The sequence below is a fragment of the Charadrius vociferus genome, unplaced genomic scaffold (assembly GCF_000708025.1).
Source record: "Charadrius vociferus isolate BGI_N301 unplaced genomic scaffold, ASM70802v2 scaffold43, whole genome shotgun sequence".
NCBI classification, from domain to species: Eukaryota; Metazoa; Chordata; class Aves; order Charadriiformes; family Charadriidae; genus Charadrius; species Charadrius vociferus.
In genome coordinates, this window is record NW_009648043.1 from 5,461,091 (window position 1) to 5,476,411 (window position 15,321).

General features: G+C 39.4%; 1 protein-coding gene across 1 annotated transcript in view; it reads left to right on the forward strand.

Moving 5' to 3' along the window:
• The window catches only part of CADPS2 (Ca++-dependent secretion activator 2), a 346,061-nt gene that overhangs the window by 174,921 nt on the left and 155,819 nt on the right, over window positions 1-15,321 (forward strand). Inside the window, exon 8 of the mRNA XM_009883694.1 lies at window positions 10,626-10,737. Within this exon, the coding sequence (XP_009881996.1) occupies window positions 10,626-10,737 (112 nt within the window). The remainder of the gene's footprint in view (window positions 1-10,625; window positions 10,738-15,321) is intronic.

The window sequence follows — 15,321 nt, forward strand, 5'->3', positions numbered from 1 at the left end:
TTGTTCTGGCTAAATCCTGGTTGTTCTCCTTGCTCCGGTGTGCTCAGCATGCTAATAATTGACTGAAAGCAACCAGGATTTCTGCCCTGGCGTGATGTTTGCACTTCTGAAGACTGCGGCTTTGGTGCACCGCTTTCTGCTGCAGCGCTTCGACCCCAGGCAGAAAGCCGGTGGGATGAAGGCTTTACAATTAATAGGTTCTCTGTTCAGAGCTGGGATATTAACCCTCCTCATCCAGCTTGAAAGAATAGCTGTTTTGGGGTGACTATCTTCTTTTAAAATGTATAACGACATTACTTGTCTCTTGCAAGACTGATACCAGTTTTATTTCGTAGTGCGTTTTGGAAACTGGGGCTTGAAGATGCGTGTCCCACTGTTATCCCTTGCACTATAGCAATCGGGGCTCAGAGGAATACTGTTCACATACTCCTTAATGTACATAATACATCTGTTTCCATTCTCATTCCCACTTGATCCACAGCAAATGCAACTAATATTTTGCAGGCAGATATAAGCCTTCTCTAACGTTGCGCTAAAGCATCTATAGATGTGTGATCCAGCTTCAAACTGGAAGGCATTTGGCTATGAATGCTGTGGTGTTCAGCCAAAGCCAATTAAATCCTGCTTAGAAGAAAAACATTTTGAATTAGGCTAAGCCTCATATTAATATAGCTACATGGTCTCTGGCTGGGTCAAAGTGAAGGCAAAGGCAGCTTACATCTGCCTGTAAAGTATCATGTAGAGGTCTGTCAAAAAAAGATGGGGTTAGGAAGGATAACCTCAAATTTTACCTCCAGTCTCCTCCTGGAATACTCTGGTAGAGTGGATTTTAAATTTGTCATTCAAAGTGATCTGCACCTGCCTCATCTTTGGAAAATTGAAGTATTTTTTCTGGGCGATAGTTGATGTGAAAACTATTCCTTTGTATTTCTCTTAAATTTTGATACAATCAGAGTGCCTCATTTTACAAAATAGACTGTTCTTGTATCTTGGTCTGAAGACACTTTCCAAAAATTTGCTTATATTTGTTGTAAGTAATGCAGTACAGGTACATTTAAAATAATAGCTAAGCATTTGACTAGATGCAGTGGTTGAATTGGAACAAATTTTATGTTTTTATTTAGTTTTGCTTTGTTGTTTTGGGTGAAGAGAAAGTTTGAGGCAAAGGGTTTAAAAGAAATAAGTTTTTGCTTTTGAGCCCTGTTCAGGTTAAGAATACTTTGTACATCTCAAATGCTCATGACACTCAGAAAACTGGTTTTCACCCCATCATGGGCAGACTCTTTGCTGTCACTTTGTTAGTATGTGCATTGATCCTCAGAGGTGTCAAGACATCCAATACTTCTAGAATACAGAATAGTCCCCTGAACAGATGAAGAAAAAAAAAAAAGAAGTATAGATCTTGAAATTTCTTAATAACTACTTAGCATTTAAGGTACGAGTCTACAGGTTAATGTGCCTACTTGAAAGCCACACCAGCAGATTGAGTGTAGGAGGACAGCAGAAACAAAGGCAGAATAATGTAGACAGCTGATAAGAACAGTACCAGTCAGAAAGAGGAGTAAAAAGGGTTTCAGAATAAAAGAGAATCGGTGTGAAGCCAGATGGAATACCGAAGTTGTCTGATTTGATTCCTGAGTAAACTATGCAGGCTCAGATAGGTCAGTCTATTTTGTAATTTGTTTTCCCACATCTTTAGCCTGAGATGACAACATCTATCTGCTTCGTCAAAGTGCTGTCAGTTTATCAAATTTGTACAACATTTCGAAGGTTTAAAGTGTCACATAAACACCAAATAACATGAAATAAATAGGATTTGAAACTTTTAACAAAGCTGTGATGGATTCGTAATTATCTTTTTCAAGACAAAAGTGAGGTAAATATGCATATAGGAATTTCGAGAGCAGAAATGACCATGTGTTGCCTTTGTGTGCATCATCAGCCCTTAGCTGGATTTGAAACTTGGGGGGAAACAGGAGTTAGTGCCTCTCAAGAGTTCTTCACACAATATGTAGCAGTGGTTCTCAGTGCCTGGCAGTGTGTCAGTCTCATTACATACCCTTACAAGTCTTCAGTCTGACTGGTCTCGGTTGCCTGTATTGAAAGTGAGATGGGAAAACAAGACTAAGTAATAATTTTTTCATACTGGTTTATGTTTGTGGTGACAATACTTGTCATAATAGCATTCTGTAGTGTTAGAGTGCACTGTTCTCATTTTCAGTGTAGAAAGCCTAAATGAGTGTTTATTCTTAATTGCTTATTATGCATTGAACTGCTCTTCTGGTTTGTATTAGACACTTCTTTGTTTTAAAGAAAAACTGTTCACAATTTTGTCTTATTTTTTACAAGTATCTTTTTTTCAGATATGAATAATGTTTTATGTTTAAAAAGAAATACATGATTGTGTCTAGCTCGTTATTAGCTCTGTGATAAATAGGTAGTAATTTTGAGCTCTGTTAATTCCTTTATTTAAAACAGTTATTATTTTTACCAAAACCAAACTTTGAAAAAAACACCATACGATCAAATTATTCTTTTCTCCCTTTCATATTAGTCTAGTTGTGAAAAGGGGCTTTACAATATAGCAAATCCATCAAAACACTGTATCCTTGCTGTTGCCGAAGTAAGGATCAAATTCGGAGCTTTCAGTTCTTCAGAGAAGAGTTCCAAGAAGGAATTGCCAATGTTTTTGTAACAACCAGCCTAAAAGCCTTCAATTTTGCTGCTGAATCCACAGGAAAAAAAAAAAAACAACCGAACAACATTCACTCTTTCTGAGTTGACTATACTAGATAGTGACTGGACAATGCATTCAGAAATTGAATTCCAGGATATTTAGTGTGTGCAGCTACAGGTGCTGAACCCCCACCTTTTCTCTAAGGGAAATGCTGAAGTGATATCTGCGTTTCAAACCGCTAGTCTGTGTTCCAAACCGCAAGTGTGCTGAGTCAAAAGTTCCTATATAGATGGAACTGAATGATAAGTGGTTAAAAATAAAATAAAAGTAAGGGACAGTAGTGTAGACCCCGCTTAGGTGGAATCAAAGGCAGTCATATGACTTTTCATCCTTACACCAAAATTTCCCTTTTTTCTGTACTACTTCTTCCTACTGTCATCCATTGCTGTAGAAAAAATTATTTTTCTCATCTCTACATTTTGTGGTTTTAGGAACATTTTGATTGGAACCTCACGGTTAAAACCATTATTATTGTAATGCTCCTTCATTAGCTGACAGCCCTCAAAATATTTATGCAAAGCATAATTTTTCCGTAGTAGGGATTATAAAACAATGAATCCAGAGTCAAAACGTACAAAAGATTAGATGGCTTTAGTGATGAAGGGCCAAGATACTTGGCCAAGCTTACAGTTTAGTTTGCCTGAGTGCGGGGTTTCTCTGTGCCTCTACTGTAAAAGGACATTATGATTTGTTTAGAACCATCTTTATGCATTGCTTTTCAGCTGCAATTTAGTGTACTTGCTCTGATGGAGGAAATTATGCTCTTTGCACCTCCATCAAAATAAATGAGTAATTTTCAAATAGAGAAATAAGAAAATGTAGAATTATTTTTTTCCACAGGGAAAAAATATTTGCAACCTAAACCACATTTGAAGGTTATAGAAAGGTACAAACTTACAAACTCTTCCCCTTGTGGTTTCAAACTTGAATTCCAGTTCCCATATGAGAATATATACATAAATAAATATGGAATAAAATAGTGCTTGTAATGCTGCATATAAGAAATAATAATAACCCTATTAAATCCTTGATGCTGCATAATAAACTTCTGTCTCTTGTGCAGTAACATTTCAACGTCCTTTTTCAAAAAGGTACATTAAGGGGAGAAGCTGAAATGTTTGTATTATTTTGTAAGGTGTGCAAAAGAAAGAAAATAAGCATGCCTTTGGGTTGCATGAGACAGTTGTTAGCCTTAAGGCCATCCATGATTTCTAGTGTGGCATCCTGGTGTCAGTCATTGCCAAACGGATGGGTGTTTCTGTGCTCAGAAAAGGGAACGCTTATGATATTTCTCCAATTGTTAGTTGAGAGGAACTAGCAGCAATTAGTACCAACTAATAGTCTCCTTGGGAGTCTCAGTAAAAAAGCCAGAATCAGATAAGTATGGATTTAACTCTATTTCTGTTTGGCTGAATGGAGCCTTCTTGTCAAATTAAAGATTTATTGTCAGATCGCTGTGGGATAACTGGCACTGCTGGTGCAGCGGCTTGTTTGCTCGCTCACGTGTTTTCTCTCTGTATGTATGCAGTTGTAGTTAGCAATGTGCGAGGCTTCCTAAAGTCCACATTCACACAATACTTCACTGACAACAGAATGTTTGTCAGACCTGGATTTAAGGTGTTTTGAACTAGATTAAAGTATCAGTGTAGTCAGATGTGTCAGGGAGGTGCTGCGAGTCTCGTCTGGTTTTTTGTTTCCTGGCCTTTCATCTCACAACTTGTACTGTGAGTATGATTTCGAACCCGAAGATCATAGATACCTAGTTTTCTACAGTTAAAGTATGTTTCTAAACAAAGTAGAAACAACAAAGCTGGTATAGATTCTTGAAACAGTTGAGATACAGAGATATTATGGAGATCTGAACATTACATTTCCAGTCCAGCCCAGCCATGAGCGAAGATGAAGCGCTGGTAACTCTCGTAGTTCCATGAAGCAGTAGGACACCTAACAAACTGGTTTTGGTGGGTCTTCCTGCTCCTTCCAGCTCTGTAGCACATCCCTGTATGGATAGGGAATAAGAAAAATCTTTCAGAAGACCTCTTGAGGTGATATAATGAAGGATTAAGAAATCTGTTGTGGTTGGTTTATGCAGTGGATTTAAACCAAGAATCAAATCTGGACAGATGCAAAAGAAGGCACCAAGGAGACCAATACACTGTGGTGGTATTGGTTTCAAAAAGGAAAATATTTCCTACTTGCTGAGGAAGATCAATTCCTGATGGTGCACAATTCTCTAGACTTAATATTTTGTCAGAAAGAAAATGTTCCAATAAATAGAGCTAAAATAAAATTTCTAGATGTTTGCTAAGAATAATAAATTTTATAACATTCATTCCCATGTAAGACTGGAGATTTAAGATCTCATAAAGAAAAGTTTTGACTAACAGAGATCGTGACTAGAGTGGAAAACCTGTGAAAAATTTGCTGTTGTTTCCAGTACATGCAACGTGTTGGAAAATGAAGTAGAAAAATAAATTTGCTTAGACAGGGTTCTGTGACACAGTGGTAAATCTTTACCTGAAATAAATATCCACCTCCTTGGTGGTAGTGAGTACTTTTGCAGTGATGGGAAATCAACTTTGCCGAAGGACTCTGTCACTAATTATGGTATCAGCCCATGTACCTCTGACAGCAGTGTAAATATGGTGAAAAGACTGGGGCTTGTGGTTGAAGATGATCAAACATCAAATCATTGCAGTTTCTATAGTAAAGAGAATGAATGGGTGAAAGCAGAAATTTTAGGTATACAAAGGAAAATGATGTGGCAAAGTAAGAGCCTAAAGAGGCAGAATTGGGTTGTTTTTTTTTTAACTTAAAGTCGGTGGTTTTAGAGGTCTCAAGTATTCTACACGGGCTGCAGCTGACAGTGCAGAGAGCGACACTGCAGCATTTAGCACTGAAATTATTGTTACTTTTGACTACTTTTCTAGCAAGATTTAAATAAAACCAACAGACAGTAATGGCAATTTTTTAACTTAACATGAATACTGCATGAGATCCACACTTGCTTTGACAAAAATTTTGCACTTCCCATCTAGACACAATCGGCACCGAAATTGTTCACATTAACAAAAATCAGTCATAAACCCACTGCTCCTCCAAATGTGTGGAAGTGGCTGATTTGCTGTTTCCATTGCTTACATACATTTGGTAGTTAAAACATAGACTATTACAAATATAAAGCATTACATTTTTCTCATGTTAAGAATTATTACAGATATACTTTTTGTAAATAGCAATTTCAGAAATTAGGTGAATTAACTTACCTGTTTTTCCTTCTCACTCTTCCTTCCACAGTTTGGTATCTCCATAGCTGAGCAAGCTTGAAATAAATTATCTGCAACATAATTTGACTCAAATGAGATAAAAATGGCACATACGATTTCCTTCTGTTTTCATAGAAAACCAAGTTACAACCTACAGGTTCACCTGTCTCCCCTGTATGAAAAGTAAAAGTCAGCTGTAGGATTTATTTTCTTGCAGAAAATATTTCATTGTTATTGCTGTTGAAAATTAAAATATAAAGAAAAGTAACTTTTCTTTACTCAGTGCTCAAATTCTGAAGGCCACATTGTTATTTAAAAACAGTTGCAAAGTTGTTTGATTAAACAAATAAAAAGTTATTCAGTCTTATGAATGATACAAACAATCCTTTGCATGCTGGTTGACTTTTAATCTGCAGATCAGAAAGACATTTCTGAGAAGTACTGTATTTTCTCCAGGAAAATATCAGGGTGCAACCCCAACTTTAAAAGAAAAATACAGATTTGTCTGACCTATACCTAGCATCTTAGCTTTTAAATTTAAAGGAAATGTTCCACAACAGCTACTCCAATGGGATTAAGCAGATATGAGAGCAGGAAATATTAGCAGTTCAACAGGTATTAATAAATGCATTTGACAGAACACAGATGTGTTTTGGAAGGAAAATGTTAAATTTTTGAGAAATCAAGTGGTTATAATTATGTTAGCACATAAAAATCTACAAATTGAAATAAAAAATTACAGTAATGGTGATCAAGATTTGCATCATGGTAATTACAGTCTGAGTATTGATTCTGTGAATTATTAGGTGTCCTCCTAACCTATTTTTCACCATAAAACTCAACAGCTCCTTGAACAGACATATAGTTACAGAATAAATAGCCAAAAGTATGGAGAAAGTTGACAGAAGTTTACAGTGGAAATAAAAAGTGATTCAGTAAATTCATATTTATTGGCTAGGAAGGCTGAATTTGTGATCTTGGCTTTATATATAGGATTAATGCAATTTATTTGCACAGTTCTTAGTCACAGATGATGATAGGACAGTAGCTTCTGCAAAGTTATTGTTGGCAACTAAGTTATAGGTAATTTTAAGATGATCTGTACACTGAAAATCGGCTATCTCTTTTTATCTTCTCAGATATAGAAGCTGAAAGTGTCATATCCATTTCCATGGAATTTGGTTAAAATTAAGTATTATTCATAAACAGGAAGAATAAGCAAATAGGTAGTTTGTGGAATGGAGAATGACCAGGTGTCATAGAAGAAATAGCCTGGAACAAAAAAAGTTGAAAGCTGTTCAGACCTTGAGGACCAATATAATTTGATTTCAGAACAGTAAATTGTATTTCAGACTAGGCCTGCATGCTTTACCGGTCTATCCCTTGTTTTGGATCATCCTTAATAAATGTTGAGTGCCCGGTATCTTGTTATATTCATGGCACAATCTTGCAGCTCAGAATTTTATTTTTAACAAGACAAAAGTTTATCAGTGGGTGCTGACAGTGCAAAATACAAACAGTAAGGCCATTTTTATTACTATCCTTCTTTTTATACTGACAAAACAGAAAAATGCAAATTGCTAATTGTTATTAGCAGCAATGTTCAGTATTATACATTTTGGTTAACGCTGCAATTTCTGATTTCTCTGTCAGTTAATGCCTGATGCATTAATAGCATGCATAATAACATAATCATGTGCTTTTAAATGTACAGCATATAGGTAAACTCAATTTCTCTCTGGATCATTGGGGGTCTCATACCCATGTCCATTCTTGGAAGAAGCAAACTAAAATGAACATGACACCACTTCTATTTTGACTGCTTTCTCCCAACTCCTGGTTTCAAATGGCAGGAGGAAGGATACCTCTGCAACCACACAGAGCTCCAAAGAAACAGGGCTTGTGTTCTAGTAATCTGCAAGGAAAAGTAAGGAATCTGAGCTATGAACCTTGTGTAGTTTGCTGTGATATCGGCAGCTGAGAGGAGTATCAGATGCCCACAAGCAAGCGTAATGCTAAAGAATACAGTGTTGGATTTGCCTTTTCGAACAGAACATGGTTCCTCACATGCTCTTTCATGAGGAATTATGTAGTCTAGGCAGTAAAATCTGTGGCCATCAGATAATTCATTTCCAAATACGTGGTCTTAAGAGGCTATGAGAGTTAGCTGAAGTCCCGATCAGCAAGGAGCGTGAAGATCAACGCGTGGAATGTTTCCACCGTGAATATTAAGCTTTAGGAATAGATTCAGACCGTTGCTTTTCAGCCCAGGATTTTCCTTTACTGCAGATGGAAAAAGGGGTGGGAGAAAGATGTCAGTCAAGGATAATGATCAGATCTGATGTTAAAGATGATTTCCAGTACTACATTAGTGTCAACAACAGGTGACTGACCCACCGTTAGTCCTGGCCACGTCAGCCTCTCATTGTGCATCCAAATTAGAGAAGAAGCAAATTCCACCAGGCTCCCTGGGCAAGGCTCATGTATGCCCATCCCTCCCTGCTGTGTCCTGCAGGAACGGAGCCTGGGTATGTGTCTCTGGACGAAGCTGCACCACTTTCTGGGCAGGTCCTGGAGCCAGATGCTGAGGTGCCCAGACCCCAGCACGGGCCATGGCATGTACCTGCCACGCAGGTTGCAGAAGCTGAGCAGCCCCCTGTGATGCTCTCTTCGTTGAACAGGCTGGGGCTCTTCTCTTCCCTATAGTCAGCATGACTTCTGATTTATTTTCTTCTGTCTGTGAGTTAATGCTGGCACTAGATCTTTGTAGAGAGGCTTTTGTTTTGTTTTGTTATTTTAATAGAAGTTTTTCTTGATTATTGGGGTGGTCCTATCCATTGTGGTGTGCACAGTTCAAGGCTTCTGGAAGCTCAGGGACAAATACATCCTGGTGCCCGAGAGAGAGAGTGCAGCTAACAAAGTGCTCAGGTTGTGTTTGTGATAGCAAGGCAGCATTCTTCCTTAGCAGTGAGGCTTGGGGAGGGGGAGGACTGAAGATGTGACTATCTCTCTCATCTTTTACAAAGATGCTTTCTCCTTGGAAATCTCATTTCTGTATTGTGGCAAAACCTACCCCTGGGACCACCGCTGGGGAGAGCAGCAGTGCAAGGCATTGTGTTGTCCTGCGACTGCAGCATCTATCATCAGATCACAAAACAGGTTTTCTCCCTCTCAGGAAGGTAATTTCTTGTTGAGTCCCTGTTTCAATTACCACTTTGGCTGAGACTCGGGCTATGTCCACCACAGACAGAGCGAGCGAGCATCTGTCTTACCCAGACAAAGAAAAGAAGACAGAATGTAATGTAAGATTTGGTGCAAATTTCAGTGAACCTCACTTTTGTAGTCTGGCATGTGTTCTGCCACCTGTAGGGCTGGTTTATACAGAAGCACAACTTTCTTAAGACTTTTTGTTGCATATTACTTTCTAGACTTTACCTTGAAGTCTGTAACTCATGTTAGTTGAAGGTATTTCTTTTACCTATTAGATCCTTTTGCTGGAGGATTTACTACTGTATGTTCGTCTCCAACAGTGGAGAGTCCATATAAATTATTCTTGAACATAAAATGAAAACACTGCTCTCTAAGATTTTAGTTTGTGTAATACATCCTTTTATAGAGCATACTTTTAAGGTTGCCTGTTTTCTTTATTTCTGTATTTTCTGCTAATCTTAATAACTCAAGTAGTAGGAAAAAATGAAGAGAAACTGGAGCTGCGCTTATTCTTTCCGTTTTGTTTGTGCCTGGTAATGTAATCAGAATCAGTATCCTCAATGCAAGGAGTACCATGCAGTTGTTTAGGAAAACAGAATAGCTTGTCAGAGGAAGTTGCAATCTAATTTGTATAACTTTCCTTTTTTGTACCACTGGCACACAGAGGGGGGGCTGACAAACCAAGTGTCTTAGCTGAGATAAGAGATTAACAACTAGAAGTTTGTCTGCCTAATTTAGCTTCTCTAAAAGCGTAAAGCCTTGTGGCAATAGTTATCTCGCAGAGCTATAATCACTCTGATAAATAACTTTTTTTTTCCCATTTTTTGCATTTCTGTTTACATTTTTCCTATGTGCTTATCTAAGTTGTAGCATCTCATAAAACGTAAGGTTTTCTTTGGGCAAGTCTTTTACTTTCTGCGTAATTTGGTCACCTAAAGTTAAACATTAAAATAATTAAAATTTTAAAAATAGGTTGTTAGAATTGGGACATGATTCTTGGCTAAATTAGTTTGACTTGTGTGCACAAGATAGTGAACATAAGATATTTAATAGAAAAAAATATATCTTTTTTTTTGCTTTCTTACTTGGTTCTGTTTTTCCCTATGAGGATATAATTTCAGTTCTTTGGGTTTTGCCATTAACATATTTACGATTGATTTTTTTAATGACAAAAGTCATAGAGAAAAACCCTGATTTGACTTCTCACTGAGAAAAGCCAATTTTCCCAGGTAGATATTTAATCTTGGATGCTCAAAAATGTACCTCCCCTCTCTCCCACCCTCTCCCCCGAGAAGTTTGGAAATTAAGTTCTAGGAGTGCGCTAATAAGTATTCTGTACAAAAGATTACAGTCCTATCACTCTCAGGCCTGACCTCTGCCCCAGTTAAATTCTGTTCTTTTATTTATTGCAGATGGGGAACTCAAGGGGATTTCACCACTACTCACCCTCGGCCTGTTGTCAAAGTAAAACTCTTTACAGAAAGCACCGGGGTGCTGGCACTTGAAGATAAAGAACTGGGAAGAGTGAGTATTATGTGTAGAAACAAGAAATATGTGTAGAAACAAGAAATATGTGAGAAATGATGCGCAGAAATGCGAGTATTGATGAAACGTGCCATAAAATGATATAAGGTATTCAGTACGGCACCTGCTCTGCTGCAGCTGTACCAACCGGTGCTTTGTCTTTTAAGGGTGGCTTTTCCCAGTGTTCAAAAACGTGACATGTTGACTTGGATTACCTTTCAGAAATTTGTATCAGGGATCCATGAGGGTTCTCTTTGCCTTGTTTAAAACTTTTTTCAGTTCCTAGATGACCTACCGACTCTTGTAGCTATTCAAATCAGGAGTGAAGCGAAGAGAGAGGAGACTTGGCGTATAATAAATATAGCAAACAACTGGGGAAAGGGAAGGAAGGACTTAAGTGAAGGAAGGATGTGGGGGGAAAGGAGTGACAGAGATAATACGTCAGACTAAAATCAGAGTTCTTACTCTTATACTGCATGAGCTTCCCTTCCCTTTTCACATTTTCCTTTTCTTGACAGGATTGTTTATCCTTCTTAGGCCAAAATCGGGGGTAGAGACTGCAGTGTACCATAGAAAGAGGAGGGTAGCATGAACGAGGCACAGAGGTTCTGCAAATCTCAGCCCCCCATCTCCTGTTGAAATTCTCCCCTCTGACATGTAACGCTTGGAGGAGAGCTCATATTTTAACGCTCAGTTCTGCATTCGGAATCATGCTATTTCTCATTCGAGGAAGGACATCTTGCTGGGAAGAGCAGGGCTCTTCCCCGCTTTGTGTCCACCAAGCACAAGCATCTGCACAAAACCAAATTCACCCACGCATTGGGTCATTTGTTAAGGTCAGGACTGTATCCTCTGTATTACCACATCTTACCTCCTCTCATGTCCTTCTAAGAGGCCTCCAAGGTCACTTGGTCAAGGACAGCCAAGCTGAAGGTGGGATCTGCGTGGGAAAGGTTTCCAGTAGGGGTGACGCTGGCAGGTGCCGGGCAGGCGTCATGGCAGGTACGGCAGAGGAGCCACAGGGGTGCAGCTGAGCAGACCAGAGTCAGCAATATCTGGATTCAAAACAATGAAAAGAGACACTGGAAGGGTGGACTCACAGGAACTGCGTAGTGCTATTAAATGCAGAGAAGCTTCTTGTCTGTCCCTGCTTGCTCAGTCCTTTCAAAGAAGCAAAAGGAAAGTCAATGCAAAGGTGCATGGCAGTGGAGAAGTGACTATGTGGCCTTTGTGAACGGTAGCCGGCATAGTCATTGCCAAGGACTCAGAGGAGAAAGGAAACATTAATGGAATAAAGGGGCTAAGAATTAGAAGTGTTAATGGGATCCTCTTGCTCTGCAACCTTAAATAGCTAAAGCTCAGGTGTAAGCTTAGTCTGCTTTCTTATGCTGCAGCTTGTCTGAGTTTTGAGGAGAGGAGTATAAAAGATTTAAAATTATTTTAAAGAATGGGAACATTTCAAATGTAAAATGTTGAATATAGCTTTTGCCTTAACTGTATCCCATGACCTCAGATGGTTTGTTTTGTGTTTTTTTCCTGCCTCCTCTCCCTTCCCATTCCTGGTGGCCTTCTGACACATCTGTATTTGTCAGCTGGGCAAACCAGTTTAAAGAAGGTAACAACTTTACTTTTTTGGTTCAGAGCGGTGAGGGGAGAGAGAGAAAATAAAAACAGGTAGTTGAGGGGGGCTAGGGCTGAACTCACTGCCGTGTTGTTGGATGGAGTCTGACCCATCTTTCCCAGAGACAAAGGAAGATATATAAAAGATGAGGGAGGAAAGAGCAATCTTCTGTTTCTGTTGGTGATTCTTACTCTCCTGTTGTTCTTCAGCAGAGTCTGCATGCTCTTATCAGATGCTCTGAGGTTTGGCAGTTTGTACCAGAATTAGGCTATTAAAATCACAAAGGAGAAAGCTTTTTCCCCCTTGTGTTAAAGCTTATGCTGAGATTGGGCGTAGCAAACAGAAGTACCTGAGAGACACTTGGATACTGAGTTTACATTTTATAATCCATTCCTGATTTACCAAAAATGTCCAACCCTCATCCTTGCCCAAAAAATACCTTCTGTAAAAGGTAAGTCTGTACAAGACAAACCTCCCACAATGACATTAGGTACAGTGCATGGTCCTTAGCAATGGAAAAGAACATGAAAAAGGGCATGCTGGCTGTGGTAGCCATCAGCCTGTTGGGGCATGTGGTCTGTCCTCCTGCACCTCCCAGGTCTGGCAGTACCCGGGGTTGCTGACAGACACCTTCCAGCTGGTGGAGAAGGGGCAATCTGCCAACTTACCTCTCTGGTTTAACCGGAGTATTTGAGAGTGGTAGTATTTGAGAGATTTAAATTCAGGGAGCCTTTGAAAAGATGCAGAATCCCACTGGATAAATTTAATTCTAATAAAATTTGGCAACTTTATGCCTGCTCAATACACTACAGTGACTTGCAGGAGCGCAGCTGATTCAGGTGGGTTTGTTATGCTGTGAAAAGGCTTGAAGATTCTTCTGCTGGCATTTTTTCTGAACTTCAGAATTCAACTCAGACCTGCCCCTTCTGAGGTAGGCTTGCTGTGGACATTAATTCTCATCTGTCACGTACTTTCTTCAAAGCATGTGTCTTGACCCTATACCGCTTTTCTACATTATTGAAGTTTGCATTTCCCATACCCTGCAGTTATTGTGAAGGTTTTGTCCTGTTTAATCTATGATTAGAAATAGAAGGTGGCATCAAGCTACATGATTTGAATTTTGAACTTCCGTCACATACCAAAGGGTTTCTTCTGCCACCAAGGGATCAGCTTTTTATGAAAACAGATCTAAGGTGGGAAACGTGGAGCCAGCAAAGGTTTCCCCAGAGCTGGAGAGGAGAAGGTGTTTCCATCAACCCCATCAGTGCATGACAGTCTCTCTCACTTATGAACTTAAGATGTAGGCCCTGATCTCAGTGTGATGGCACTACAGCTCTTCGCTTTGAGGAGGAGGCACTGCTGATTTCCAGAAGTAGCTAGCTCATGTCGGAGCAGAAAGGATGCAGGCTTGTGCTTTCAGTAGAGAGGGCAGGCCATACTTCCAGCTTCATATACTCCCTATTGGGAAGCAGAGGCTGGGGGCTGCTCAGCCTCTGCTGCACAAGTCACCGGGTGAGCACCACAAGACAGAAGGGTGGTTGTCTGTACTAAACATCTTCTCCTTTTGAGGCATTTAAGATGTGCTTAACTGTCAGGAAGTAGTACTTACTATGTCGCTTGTGTAGCATTGCTCTTGTCCTCTAGAAAAAAACAAATAAATCCAGTCATGAATGCCAAGAGAAGATTTTGATTGCTGGGGGATATTATTCTGGCTCCTTGCTGACCACTTTAAGTGTCTTCAAAGTAAAAACAAATCTTAACCTTTATTCTCTGTTCTACACAAACTGGAGGACAGTTGGACAAACTCAGTTTTCCACTGAAAGAAAAAATGGAGACATGTGGTGCACAGGAGGGAAAAGAATGTTATTTGGATTTGGGTTCTGCAGAACGTGAGCTTCTGGAGTTGCGCTCTGTGTCTCTGGTTGTGCAGACCTCCGCATACAGTGAGTCTGAATACAGTGAATACTGAATTTAACTTCTAGAAAGTGAAGCAGGCTGCATCTTTGAAGCTAAGTTTCTTCTAATGAGGAAATATTAAGAACTTACTTTATTCAAATATCTCTGAAATATGAGGCACAGCTTTTGTGTGACTAACACTGATCTGGCCGCTTCAATAATTTTTCTATGTGCATACAGAAGGCAGAATTGATATTTGCTTTTGTGTGTGCAACAACTGAGAAAGCATGAAGAAGCCTTCAGAGTTTGGAGTAAATACATCTGAAAAATCAGCCTGGTGGTTTCTGGAACTCGGGGATCTGACACCACTTTTCCTTGTTCAGTACTTTGTGTATGAAGACGTTCAAACCTAGTAATTCAAAGTGACAGCCGTTGTGCTTGCTTAGCACACATAAGAGTACAATGTGAGAACAGCAGGTGGTGTTTGAGTGCTGATACTTTTTGAATATGACTATTTCAGCCTTGTCGCTTTGACTATTCAATTAAAAGGGAACTATTGTCTCACAACCTGCTTGTCACAGTCAGCTGCAGCCAGCAATAATTAGCTGTGAACTTATGGATTTTTTGATTGGTGCTGTTACTCTGGGTTTAATTTAAAGACATTATGAAATAGCTCGATTGGCTAGGTACCCACACTCGCATGATTGCCTGGTTTCTAAATGCTGACTGCACTGGGCATGTTGCTTACCTTCTGTGCTGCGTTCAAAGGGCAGCTGAGCAGAGACAATTCCGTACTGTGAATATGTTAATTTAAAGCCTGCCATCCTGGGGAATGTGTTTGTCCATCACATTTTGAAATGACTGAGGTTTTGCAGGTCTGAGTTTTTCTGTCTGTTTTTGGGGTTTTTTTTTAAGTTTGGAAAATGACAAGAGATTGCTTCTACTCCCCCTTTTTCTTTTGGTCCCTGAGCAGTCTGCCTGCCAGCACCCTGCGATGTCTGGCTGAGTGTTATTGTTCCCGCACTAACAGGGATTTTCTCAGTAGCTTCCCTGAGAATGTCTCTCAA